The sequence below is a fragment of the Urtica dioica genome, chromosome 8 (genome assembly GCF_054948205.1).
Source record: "Urtica dioica subsp. dioica isolate 48M chromosome 8, U.dioica_male_clone48M_v1_H2, whole genome shotgun sequence".
NCBI classification, from domain to species: Eukaryota; Viridiplantae; Streptophyta; class Magnoliopsida; order Rosales; family Urticaceae; genus Urtica; species Urtica dioica.
Window position 1 is genome coordinate 32,770,063 of NC_142763.1, and position 13,871 is coordinate 32,783,933.

The 13,871-nt window shown below is 39.4% G+C and overlaps 1 protein-coding gene across 1 annotated transcript; it reads right to left on the reverse strand.

Annotated features, from left to right (window-relative positions):
• Positions 1–6,881: 6,881 nt before the first annotated feature.
• LOC149389303 (presequence protease 1, chloroplastic/mitochondrial-like) lies at positions 6,882–13,637 on the reverse strand. The gene is made up of 19 exons (XM_089622836.1): positions 13,275–13,637; positions 12,967–13,150; positions 12,514–12,688; positions 12,237–12,369; positions 11,994–12,064; positions 11,816–11,899; positions 11,464–11,554; positions 10,732–11,249; positions 10,462–10,626; positions 10,159–10,377; positions 9,940–10,067; positions 9,392–9,581; positions 8,712–8,795; positions 8,521–8,618; positions 8,021–8,285; positions 7,757–7,919; positions 7,479–7,659; positions 7,303–7,374; positions 6,882–7,227 (listed from the first exon to the last, which is right to left on the reverse strand). Exons 1-19 carry the CDS (start codon positions 13,576–13,578, stop codon positions 7,086–7,088), a joined length of 3,267 nt encoding a protein of 1,088 aa, XP_089478962.1. The 5' UTR covers positions 13,579–13,637; the 3' UTR covers positions 6,882–7,085.
• Positions 13,638–13,871: the final 234 nt, after the last annotated feature.

Genomic DNA, 13,871 nt, shown 5'->3' on the forward strand with positions numbered 1-13,871 from the left:
TTTAACTTATATATGCTAAACTCATAACTGTGCGTCGTTGTTGCAGACCATTGGACGGAAGCGATTCCGAATCCAATCTCGACGAAGACGAAGAATATCTCGCTACGCTCCAGAGTTCAGCCACCTTTTCCATCGTCACCATCTCGTTCGCCGGTCATCGCGTTCGCTGCCATTTCAATCTGCTCGCGGTCGGAGGAGAAGAACAGCTTTGCTTGGAGGATCCATAGCTCCGGATTATCACCGTTGAAAGATGGAATCTCAGTCGGCATGGACTTACAAAGATAGTACGACACTGATACCAGTTAATTAATACGTGCCTAAAGGCTAGAGGCTGTGAGTTCCCAGGACCCGGGCGACTCAGACCCTTCGTTGGCGAACCAGGTCGATTCTTCGCCGTCAAGCTGGGCTCAGATTATCGGCGAAGACAATGTTGAGTCCGGTTCGATTCCTTGTTGTCGCATTCGTCTCGAAATCGACGCCGAGCAAGGTGATCGTGACTCAATTGGAGGCGAGCGAGGTGATTGTTACTTTGCAGAAATTCAATTTGGTTTTGCATCGTTTTTGTTGCTGTTATTGGAAAGCGTGTTTGACCTGTGACTCTTCTTGTTTGTGATCTACAGAGGACGAATTGATGTAATTCTGATTTTCGAAACACGTTGAATTTTATTAGGATATAAAATGTACAGTCAACATAGTTAATTATATTATTGGTTAGTCTGTTAACCAAAGTCTGTTAACCAATCAGTTAGAGTCCCTCATGTAATAACTGATTGGCTAATCTCTCTTGTAATATATATGCGTTCAAAACGCTCGGTCAATAATCAAGTCAAGTTCATCCAAACAGAATTCCCTTTTCTTGATTTGGTATCAGAGCTCAGTTTCTCTTTTTCATACCCATTTTTTTTCTTCGCTCTCAAGATCGAAGCCCTATCAATGGCGTCTTCTCTACCAGCTGGTTTCTCCTCATCTCCGATCTCTGCTCCCACCTCCGTCTTCATCTCCGCTTCTTAGTCTCAACAGTACCAGCAAGTCACACTTCACATCAATCCACTGCAGCTCAAACTCGATCGGAATAATTTTCAATTCTGGACGACACAAGTCCTCTCCACAGCGAGAGCTCACGAACTCGATGGCTTTCTTCTCGGAAATGTCTCGTGTCCAGAGTCAACAATGGCGTCAATTGGAAGCAACGGCGAAGTAATTCAGATTCCGAATCCGGAGTTCATTCTCTGGATGCGATTGGATCAATTCCTGCTTTCGTGGTTATTCTCCTCAATCTCTGAAGCCATGCTAGGTCATGTTAATCGATGCACAAGCTCCGCAGCTGTCTGGTCAACTCTTCAAGCTGCGTTTCAGACGAATTCAAGAGCTAGAGTCATGTAATTGAGGTTCTCACTTCAGACACAGAAGAAAGGAAATCTCTCGATTGACGAGTACGTTCTCAAAATGAAGAACATCGGTGATAATCTCAACTCCGTCGGCTCTGTCATCTCCGACGATGAGTTAATCCTCTATATTCTTGGTGGTCTAGGCCACGAATATGAGTCTTTCGTAGTCAATTTGATGACTGGTCTGACAAAGTCTCATTCAAGAAGTTCAATTCGCGTTACAGTCTCAAGAAATGAGGATCGAGTCACAATCGTTGACGTTCAACTCCGATCCGTTGACGACTCCAATGGCGAATGCAGCGTACCGTCGTGGCGGTCACAACAACTCTTCTCAAAACACAAGTGGTGTTGGATCTGGCTCAAATGGAGGTCGACGTGGTCGCGGCCGCGGCGTACGGTACTCCGATCGAGGAAACAGACCTCAATGTCAGCTCTGTGGTCGCATTGGTCACGTTGCTGTCAAATGTTTTCACCGGTTCGATGTTACCTTCCAGGGAGCTCAAGCCAGTCAACGCTCTCCTCAGCCAAACAACAACAACAATCCTCAAGCCTACACATGAGAGGTCAACGAGTCCAATGGCGGTCAAGAATGGTATCTCGACAGCGGTGCGACAAATCACATCACGTCTGAGATCAACAACCTGTCCGTGAGCAATGACTACACTGGTAAGGAAAAACTGGTTGTAGGTAATGGTTCCAAATTGTCTACTTCACGTATTGGCAACACTACCTTTAATCTTGACAATCACACTGAAAACCTCAAACTCAAAAATGTTCTACATGTCCCTCAAATCACCAAAAACCTCTTAAGTATTTCACAATTCACTTGTGACAATAAAATACTAATCGAGTTCTTTGATGATAAATGTCTTATCAAGGACAAGGCAACTTAGAAGGTGCTTCTGGAAGCCATCCTTAAAGACGGTTTGTATCATCTCGATTTGAACAGTTTGTCAACTCATCTCAATGGTTTGAAGCCTCAAATTCATGCTTTTGTGTCAAGTCTACAAAATCCCCTGTTTTCTGTCTATTGAAGTGTAATTTTTGTTGTTCGAGTCAAAAGTCTTGTACATGTAATCAGTCTAGTATTGAGTGTCTAGTTTGTACCACAGCTAGCAATTTGTCCTCTACAACAGATGTAAATCTTTGGCATAACAGACTAGGACATCCCTCAAAAGCTTTTCTGAATCATGTACTCAAGTCTGTAAACAGCAATCTTTCAATAAATAAACTCAATTTTTGTTCTGCTTGTGTCTCTGGCAAATTACATCAATTCCATTTCTCTCCAACTGATTTGAAAACCACATCACCTTTTCATGTTGTTCATTCAGACTTATGGGGACCATCCCTTGAACTTTCCAAGTGATGGTTTCAAATACTATGTTCACTTTGTTGATGACTTTACCCGATATACTTGGGTTTTTCCTTTAAAACTAAAATCAGGCACTTGTAAAACCTTTCTTAGATTTTTTAACTTTGTCCAAACATAGTTCAACACCAAAATCATGTGCCTTCAGTCAGATTGGGGTGGAGAATTCAGACCTCTAACTCCTATTCTCAACAAACTAGGTGTGCAATTCAGGCATCCTTGTCCAAAAAATCACCAACAAAATGGTAAGGCAGAAAGAAAGCATCAACATATTATTGATCTTGCCTTAACTTTACTTGCCCAAGCCAACTTACCTTTGAAATTCTGGTGGGATTCTGTAGTATCATCTGTCTTTCTTATAAACAGAACTCCAACCACATGTCTCAATCTCAAATCCCCTTTTGAAGTTCTTTTCACAAGAAAACCAGATTACAAGTTTATGAAAGTTTTTGGTTGTTCATGTTTTCCCTTCCTACGTCCATATCAGAGTCATAAATTCAGCTTCAGGTCCTCTAAATGTGTGTTTTTGGGATATAGTCCATCTCATCTTGGGTACAAGTGTTTACACAATTCTGGTAGAGTTTACATTGCCAGAACAGTTGTCTTTGATGAGTACTCTTTTCCTTATGATGAACTGTTCAAACCAAAAGAAACAAGTAATGTACAATCAGCATCTCTACCCATCCCTTTTCCTTTTACCCAACAAATTACTCACTTGCCTCCACAATCACACATCCTTAGACCACATACACCTTCAAGTGACCAACAGCCTGACACACAACCTGTCTCATCATCATCACTTCCCACAACCACAAATTCCTCTCAGCAAAATAACTCACAAATGTCCATTGTACCTTATCAAGATCCAAACCCTGAATCAACTTTAACCCTCAGCAGACCACAAAATGCCCATCTCATGATCACTAGAGAAAAATTAGGTATCCACAAACCTAAAGCTTTATTGGTAGAGGCTGCTTTGTGTGATTTAGAACAGGAACCAGGTACAGCCAGGGAAGCACTGCTTGATCCAGCGTGGAAAGAAGCCATGGACTTGGAGTACAAAGCGCTGCTCATGAACAATACGTGGGAACTGGTGCCTTATGATGACAGCATGAACATTGTGACAAATCGGTGGGTTTTTCGAGTTAAGCACAATGTTGATGGATCAGTAGAGAGATTTAAAGCACGACTCGTGGCTCGAGGGTTTCAACAAAACACAGGCATAGATTACTTTGAGACTTTCAGTCCTGTAGTTAAGTCATCTACAATCAAAGTTGTGTTCACGTTAACCATCACCTTTGGTTGGGACATCCAGAAAATCAACATAAATAATGCCTTTCTCAACGGAGAACTGAAAGAGAAAGTCTTTATGAGCCAGCCGGAAGGATATGTTGATAGTCAAAAACCTGGCTTTGTGTGCAAATTGAATAAAGCGCTCTATGGGCTTCGTCAAGCACCACGTGCCTGGTACGATCAGCTACACTAAGCTCTTGTCAAGTATGGCTTGAAAAGTTCCACCGTAGACACATCTCTCTTCATCTATCATCGAAACTCCATCACCATCTATCTTCTAGTGTACGTCGATGACATACTTGTCACTGGCAACAACTCCAAGTTCATTTCCCAAGTCATCATAGACCTTGACAAATCGTTTACATTAAAGAGTCTTGGTCAAGTAAGATTTTTTCTGGGGTTTGAAGTTACGCGTGATAGTTCGTGCATCTGTGTGACTCATCAAAAGTTCGTCCGCGACCTGCTGAAGAAAGCTAACATGGCCGATGTCAAGCCATGTCCAACACCAATGTGCACTGGCGTTAAGCGCAGTAAGCACGACCCAGAACTCTTTGATCAACCCACAACGTATCAAAGTATTGTTGGGTCTTTGCAATACTTGACCATGACCTGGCCTGACATAGCTTTTGCTGTAAATAAGCTAAGTCAATATCTTTAAGAACCAGCAATGCTCATTGGAATGCTTGTAAAAGAGTTCTTCGTTACTTAGTTGGTACCTCGACACAAGGACTGAAGTTTAATGCTGCTCCGAGACTCAAGCTGGTTGCCTACACTGATGCTGATTATGCCAGAAGTGTTGATGATCGCCGGTCAACAACTGGTTACTGTGTGTATCTAGGTACAAGCCTCATCAGCTGGTCCTCCAAGAAGCAGGACGTGGTCTCCAGAAGTAGTACAGAGTCCGAGTATCGTGCTTTGTCTTCCACAGCCTCAAAGGTCATTTGGCTCCAATCGTTATTCAAAGAACTTGGTGTTGCTCTTGACTCCGATCCCTCAATAGTTTGGTGCGATAACATGGGTGCGAGTGCTCTGGCGTCAAACTTAGTGTTTCATGCTCGAACCAAACATATAGAGGTTGATGTTCACTTTATCCTTGAGAAGATAGCTGCCAAGCTTATTGAAGTTAGACATGTGCCCACAGAGGAACAAATTGCTGATTTGTTTACAAAACCCCTGACCATACCTCGCTTCGTTTATCTGTGTTCCAAGCTCAACCTGGCTCAGCCGGTTTAGCTTGTAGAGGGCTATTAGGATATAAAATGTACAGTTAGCATAGTTAGTTATATTATTGGTTAGTCTGTTAACCAATCAGTTAGAGTCCTTCATGTAATAACTGATTGGCTAATCTCTCTTGTAATATATATGCGTTGAAAACGCTCAGTCAATAATCAATTCAAGTTCATCCAAACAGAATTCCCTTTTCTTGATTAATTTAATGGCTTTTTTTGTAGGAAGGGTTTGCTTCTCTCATTACACAACTTGTGAAGCTCAGTTTCTCTGTTTTCGAGTAAGAAGTATTTTGTTAAGAACGTGGAACTATTTGGAGGTTCAAATGACTGAAGAATGTAACGTTTTACGACTCTTATATTGAGGATGGAATTTTCTAATAGGAAAACATACTGTCTTGTGAGGGGTTCTCTATAAAATATATTTTTCAATCTTCATGATGTTCAACCTTCAAAGTGTACCCAAAAAAAAAAAAAAAATAGAAGTAACCCACAATTGGAACAAAATGTACATCATCAATAATTTTTTTTTTTTCAATTAATGTTATTTGCTTTGTAGCAAAGTATCATTGGAACCTGATGGTTGGGCAATCGCGTACGGGAATCAGAGAGCTTCATTTATACCATCGAGACATTATAATACTCAAACATCCTCTATGTCTGAGGAATAATCCATAAGAGAAATTAAATATCAGAAAATGTAATGACGACAAGAAAACAAGACCAGAACAGCTAAACAATCTTTCTTAAACACTGCAAGCTCGTGACTTTTAAAAAGTAATTTTGAACTACACGAATTGGATTTTCATTCAGATATAAGGTATCCTTTTCCAGCATTGAATCCTGGAAGGAAGGTCGAAGAGGCCGAACGTAATGACCACACCATAAAACTCGAGCATTCCATAATCATATATAAAAAATAAAATGAAATAAAAGTGAGGATAAATCTTTTAACGGGAAGAATTTCACAATTAAAGTGGTTTTTTTTTTTTTTGGCTCGTTTTAGAGAGCCCAAAAGATTGTTTGTTTTAATATAATTCACAACTTTTGCCTTGCTTTATTTATTTCTTTATTTTTCATAATTATTTCATCAAAGATAACTAACAGTTTTAACTAATTATGTTATTTTGCCCTTACAGTTTCGGAAATTAGTGGACAAGGACAAAGTAATGGAAAGTCCGAGATTCATGTTTTGGCCAAAGGTCAAGATTTCCATTTTCTGTATGTGGTCCACGTGGATGGCAAATGAGCACCATACTTATTATCCTCTCCTCACTTCAGCATGGACGTCTTTTAACTTGGTGAACCTTTTTTTGTTAAACCTCATTAACTCGTAATATTTAGTCAGAACTTGAGCAAACTGCTAATGACCAAGACCAACAAAGTTTACAAGCCTGTAAGTTGGTAAATCAAAGCTAGTGCCATATACCCTGATAAAAAAAAAGCTAGTGCCATGTATATATATATATATATATTATTACCAATCTGAGTACGGAAAAGGTCAAATCATTACCTGGGATTCGTTGAGAAAAAAGCAGCAGCTTTATGACTCAAGATAATAAAAATAAATCAAGAATAAGCCCATGTATAAATAGTTGAATATGGAAAAGTAAGGTGCAAATAATCATTGGTCAGAGAATGGGAATGGTGGCTCTGTTATTCAATTCAGTATCTATAAACTAAAATAAATAACTTTTTTTTTTCTTCATCTAAAGAGTAAGCAATAGTAGGGCATGTCCAACGGCAATGATAGAAAATAGTGTTACCAAAAATGCCTCGCTTTAATCTCTAGCAGAATATTTGGAATTTTTAAAGCGCCTTCTTTATTTGAAAGAAATTATTGCATTGCTTATTTGCCGCTTCAACATCGTCCGGTGATGCCACAGCGACCACGACCCCTTTTTCCTTCACCGACTCGAGTGCCTCTGCAAACTCCTTGAAGTTCTTCAAGCTGTGCCCAAAAAAAAAAACATGAATGTTACATGGGAACGGAGGAGCGTTGAGGATTTCATTTGAATTTATTTACCTAGTTGATAATATTTCTTCGCGTCTCATTTGCCTTTCCTCGTCTGTGACTCCCAATAAATGTCGCAATAAACTACGTGGGGGAAAAGTTAAATGCGTTATCATATGACGATTTAGTTCCTAGAACTTACCGATCAAGGAACGGTGGTGGAGAAGAAAATCTGCCATTTTTCTTACCTACTGTAACCTTTGGCATCTGGAAGCTGGTATGAATCAACATCCCCGATGGTGCCGATAATAGCTTTTGTAAGGGTATCATTGTCCATTTCCATTTGACGTAGAAAATCCGCAGTTCCATCGTACACGTCAAGCGTCTTCAATAAATTTGGATCGCGGTAAGACAAGAATGAAAACACGCCTAGAGTAAAAAAAAAAGGTGAAATTATGTCAAGACTCAAACATATCAAGCAGCTTATGATATTTTCATTTATTATTTAATACCCATTATGTGTCACCTGAGTGAGTGTCGAAATCACAGAAACCACCATAAGCTCCACCACTAACTCGAACACGATCCCACAACCATGTGTTGCTGATGTGTTTCGAAATAACATATGCACTTCCATTCAGCTGATATCCGGTGTCGTAGATATTAGCTGCTTTTCCAACATAGTTGACCTGTAGAAGCAAATTTCCCAAAAGAGAAAACGGACAAGTACAAATTAGTAACAGGAAGCAGAGGAGATTTACTGGTGCAGTGAGAATGATAGTAAATCCACCTGGGTCGGTATCACAATTGCTTCGTTTTCGGAGGAAAGCTTAGCGTTCCAAGTTGTTGCTCCATAAGGTGATCTGGTCGGAAGCAAATCGAGAAATTTGCTGACATGCTTTTCTGCGCTGGTCAGATTATTCCCTTCTGCGGTCATGTTTACCAGACATCCATTCTTAGCCAATAAGCTTTTGCGTATCTCTTCGAGGGACGACGAAATCCCCTCCCAGTCTTGATCAACTTTCTCTTCGAGAGTTTGAAGGAATTCCAAGTAGCTGCAAGAAGATGAACTTAATGACTATCCATGTCTACTTGAAAATCCGACCTCAGAAATCGATTGAGATAAAATGGAAACTGAAACTTTAACCAAGCACATATAACTTATCTTGTCAAAATGAAGAAACCAGACTTGCTTAATTTTGTCATAGAGATGGAGTAAACATGATACATGAATGTCCCTCTGGGCATATCAGCCAAAGAATATGGTAAATATGGAAATCTAAGCCTAACCTGACACCACCCATTTGTTCGGAAACCCATCCTGCAATATTCAACTTTGCATCCATCCTCGCAGCTGCGATCCCATGGCCACTGCCTCTTAAACGGTTCTGGATGGGGAAAAGCCGAAGGAATTATTTGCTGAGATTAAGTAATGAAAAGCCCAGGTTAAGAAGATTTTCAAATACAAGTCAAATTCATACCTCCATTCTTGCTTTGCTTTGTGAAACAAATTGCTTAAACCGTTGCTGGTCCGTAAACTGAACCTCTTGAAGGACACAGTTAACCTGCAATATCATTACATAATTGCATAAATCCTTGGATTCAATCCATAAGAAACACCTACTAATCAGAATAGAAAGGAAAGAAAAAAGAAAAAGGAAACAAAATAACGAATAAAAGGGTGAAGTAGAAAGGTCTCGACTAGGATTTCAAAATGCATCACCTTCTCACATTTGAGTAACAAAGAAAAATAAAATCCTTCGAAGAGATATGGAATCAGAGGAATGCATCTGAATGATAACACTACTTGCAGTTACTGCCATTCTTAGCAATGATGGTTTAAACTAATTATGGTTCAACAAAAAAAGCATCATCCACAAGAAGCACAAATGCATACCACCTTTTTAAACTAATTATGGATTTAACACCAAAATGAGCAGAAATAAACACTCAGGCAAAGATTCAAGTGATAAAATAAAGCAGAAGTATCATCCAAACTTTCTTATGTGTGGAACCCTCTTAAATTATTCAAATAAGATGTAAAACAGAATTTAAAACACAAAATGGCCTACAGCTCAAAAGATGAGCAGTACTTGAATAATTCAGCTCAACCGACATAGCAAAGCATCAAAAGTAATTTCCCAAGTTTGAAGCTAAATACCAGGTGAAATAGATCTTCAGCACGCCCTGCCATGGCTTTGCCTCTGACTATTATATGTCTACATGGTTCTTCCTTGCCCCGAACGGCAGATGTTAATGGATAAACTGAGATTCCACCAGTTTTCCTCCCAATCAGCTGGTTCAGTTGCACAAAGGACAAATCTTTTGTACCCATCTCCAGCAGCGATTGACTGTGAAGTAAATTATATGATTTTTATCAATAGCTCAAGCATTCTATTTTTTTTTTTTAATCAAGTATTAACTTTCTTCAATTTGCAGTGTAATTGTTCTTGCTTTAGTTCCTGGAGACAAGCGTCACATTGGATGAAATCACTATCATTTTTTATCCGTCACATTAGACATTCAATACCCTTCACTCACATTTAGAAATTTAAGATGCCATTCGATAAATCTTCCAAGAGGATAATTTATTTCTTGACATCAATTTAATTTTGGTTGACCTATTGATTCAATCGCTACTTATGATTCCCATGAGAAACAGAACGATTTTTTTTTTTATCAGGGTGAGCACAAGGAGATGAATCATACCAAAAAAGAGGAACTAGGGGCAGGAGTTCTTGCTTCAGCGAGCTCAAGCTGAAAACAATTTCTGTATATAGCACATCATTGGTGAAAAGATCATGCTTCAAAACCTTGACCCCATTTAAATCTCCAATCTGCATCGATCGATTATGCTTCAGCATGTAATCCAAAAGTAAACAAGTATGAATAAGACATCAGAATAAAATGGTTTTGGTTGACATTAACCTCTATGGGAACGTGTATAGGTTCCTTTGGAATGTCCTGTAGGGACAAGCTTGGAACAACTTTTAAAGCTTCTGGTGGATCAGGTGTTTCTTGTTTAAGTCGTAGTTCTTGTGTAGCACGTGTTAGCTCAGCAAGATCTTCTTGAGTCATCTTTGCTTTAAGTTTCTCCAAGTCTTCTTTCTCAGCCGCTTCTTCTCGAGAAGCTTTCTCTGGATCAGGCTGACGTATATACTTGCTTAGTTAATATCCAAAACTGCTTTGTTTCTCAGAATCCATTAGCTAGAAACATGAAGAGATAAATACCTGCATTTCTATCGTGACAAGATGAGGATTTTTCAAAATATATTTCTCTATCAGAGGAGAAAACACTGCTTTAGAACCTTCCTCTGCAATCCTGGCTTTGAGGGCCAATAAGGGTTTCTCATACTTCAACGGTTCAAATGGATCCATGTCATATATCCACTTTCCCTATAAAAGAAAGGCAACCAAAACATGTAACAATACTATTTGATGGGGTAATAATGTAACCCAAGAAAACTAAGGAAATTTATACTCACTAAACAAATCACTTACGATGGATCTTAACATCAGGGACAAGCCACGAGGAAATGATCCAGTGTTGTTTTCCCGGAGAGAGAACTCAATAGTATTCATAGATGCCTCCACAGCCTCTGTTTCAAATCCTTCCTCAGCTAGCTTTTTGAGTGTGCTCATTACTAACTCTTCAACCTTTGGAATGTCCTCTTCTGATACACCTTTTAACCCAATGCTAAATTGAGGCTGAAGTAGCTCATCTTCTATACCACCACCAACAATGGCTTCTCCCAGCCCACTCTCTAGCAAGATTTTCCTCAGTGGAGAAGCAGGGGTCCCCAACATAAGATGATCCATAAATCCAAGGGCAAGCTCTGTTTCCAAGTCCAATGGCTTCTCTGAGAGCAACCAATTAAGGCATACCATGTGCTTCTTCTTCAAATCCCCTTCAGCAGCAGGATATTTCTCAACAATCCTCAGAGGCTCTGAAAATAGCTTTTGCCGTTGAATCCCCGATTCATTACGGGCCGAGTTAGCTTCAAACAGATCCAGATATTCTGACCGGAGAGCAAAAGAAACAGGAGGTAAGTTGCCATCCTCTTTGATTATCAGTCATAACCATAAATTTCCATAACATAAAAGCTACAAAATCATTATGCGCTACATAAAAAAAATTGAAATATGCTATAGATTTGTTAAAAAAAATATATATTTAAACTATCAAGTATTTTTAGCCACACAGCATATGGAGGTAAGAAGTTCATGCATTACCACTCAAGATGCGCAGGCGCTCAGTTGAATCGTCATCACCATAAAACCATATTCTTGCATTGCTGGGGTGGTAATACTTACGATGGAACTCCTGTATTTTTATATTATAAAGGGATTAAAAAACAGGTACAACTTCTGTTGGAAGCAATGAGTACATTCATTGATGGACTGTCTTTTCATTCTGAAGTTAAATTTCTGTCAGTTCTGTCTGAAAATTGAAATTACAAAGATATAATTCCAAAAAGGAAAAGAAACAAAAAATGCAAAGACATTTTAGCCCAAACTGGGGAAATCAAAAGTATACAATATCTAGCCCAATAGAATAAGGATTTTCCACAAGATTTCCACAAACCTTAAATTCTTCAAATGTCAGTTTAGGAATATCTTTTGGATCGCCTCCACTATCAACGCCATAGGTGGTATCCGGAAAGAGAGCCTATTACAGAAATGAAAAATAGGGAACAAAGAAAGACTCAATAAATACACCACCTGACACTCATAGAAGCTATTGTAGATGTAATAAAGATTACCTGTTGCGAAGCACGTCCCAATATATTATCTGGCTGGGAGTACACTCCCTTCATCTCATTGAAAACAACCCCTAAAATTAAACAAAACATTTTTCACCCACGTATACAAACAATTCCATTATCTATAAAACCAGAAATTACACTTGGAAGTACTATTTTCTCTCTTTTATTTTAACAAGCTTCAAGTTAAACCTGAACTCTGAACAAAGCAAGCATGTAAATGTTAGACATCTACAAAGATACCTTTATAAGAAATCTCCTCAGAAGGATCATTGAGTTCGTAATGCCAACCCTCTTGTTGGAATGTCTGCAAATCCTCCACGCATTTAGGGAAGAAAACAGCATCCAGATATACATCAACGAGATTGTAGAAATCCTGTAACGAAACAACCCCACCATTTTAATAAATTTCTTTGATAGACTTTTCATGACTCGGGCCCACGAACATTGTTCGATATTATAGTATGAAATAACAAAATTTTGAAGTTTGAACACCAACCGATAACCTAACTGGTCTTACCTTTGTATTGGTCGACGCAACCGGGTAACATGTCCTATCAGGATATGTGAATGCATTCAGAAACGTATGCAAACTGCCCTTCAATAGTTCAACGAATGGCTCCTTCAAAGGATACTTTCTTGACCCACACAACACACTGTGTTCCAATATGTGAGGAATACCAGTTGAATCTTTCCTGATATTATATGAACATCACAAACAAGAGCTCTGATCAACAATCAGTTAAAACAATGTACACTACCCCTGAAAAAATGCATCGCGCAGCTGTTATTCATTGCAAATCAACAATAAGAACACACTGAAAATGTAAAGCATACAACTCAGATTTCACCCATCGTTCATTTCAATCTGTAATACACATGAAAAGGCGCGACTTGAATTGATTACTCCACTGACATTATCTGTAGAAATCGCAAGTAACAATGGTTTTAAAAGTTCGGCAAGGTTACTCACGGCGGTGTCCGAAAAACAATCCCGAAAACCTTGTTCTCATCGTCATTTGACACCGACATGACTTCAGCTCCGGTCTTTTTGTGTCTCAAAAGCACAGCTCTTGACTTGCACTCTCCGATGAACTCTTCCGAGACTTTCTCGAATCCGAGCTTCTCCGCGACCTCGTCACTAACTCCAACGAACTCTATACACACAGAAAGATAATACATTAATATATCATAAAAACAATTTATATCCTGAATCAAGAAACTTCTTCAACTTTAAAATAACAACCCTAGGGTTTCTCGAGAATCGGAGAGTGCGCGAACCTGAGGAAGACTGAGCCGGAGTCGCGACGGCGCGCGCAGAGAGCGAGGAGAGTCGCCGGTGAGAAGAAGACGAGAACGAAGGAGTTGGCGGAATCAATTTCTGGCTCTTTCCAATCAGAGACCGTCCAGCGAAGCCTGGAATCAACCGGTGAGGTCTCGTTCTCGGAGCGGAAGAAGAGCCACAGCCATGGCCGCGGCCAGAGCGAGAGAGAGAAGAGAAAGCGTGCCTGGTTGTGGCTGAAGAGCGCAGCGCGAAGAGCCTGTTGCAAGCGAGGGAAGAGCGAAGCAGAGTCGCTCTCTCCATTGTCGCAGCTTCGAAGCTTTTCAGAGGCGAAGAAGAAGAAGGGTTGGAAATGAAAATCGTGGCGAGTTTATCATTCTATTCATATAATTTTTTTGGGACGGAAATAAAAACAAATAAATAAATATCCTAGGAAACGTGGCACGGTTAGAAACTTCAGATATCAAAATATTTAGTGTCCGAAATTAAATTTGAGTTTTAGTTACAAATATAAAAAGGGCGAGGTATATATATATATATATTCAACAAGGTTTTGGAGGATTCCTTCAAAAAAATAAAAAATAAAAAAAAAGGGT

What these genes read in the sequence shown, in the direction of transcription:
- LOC149389303 (XM_089622836.1), bottom strand. Translation starts at nt 13,578, where the DNA reads ATGGAGAGAGCGACTCTGCTTCGCTCTTCCCTCGCTTGCAACAGGCTC. An exon ending in TGGGACGTGCTTCGCAACAG is followed by an intron (nt 11,900 to 11,993) that starts GTAATCTTTATT and finishes TTTCTGTAATAG; the next exon opens with GCTCTCTTTCCGGATACCAC. An exon ending in GCGCCTGCGCATCTTGAGTG is followed by an intron (nt 11,250 to 11,463) that starts GTAATGCATGAA and finishes CTCTCCGGTCAG; the next exon opens with AATATCTGGATCTGTTTGAA.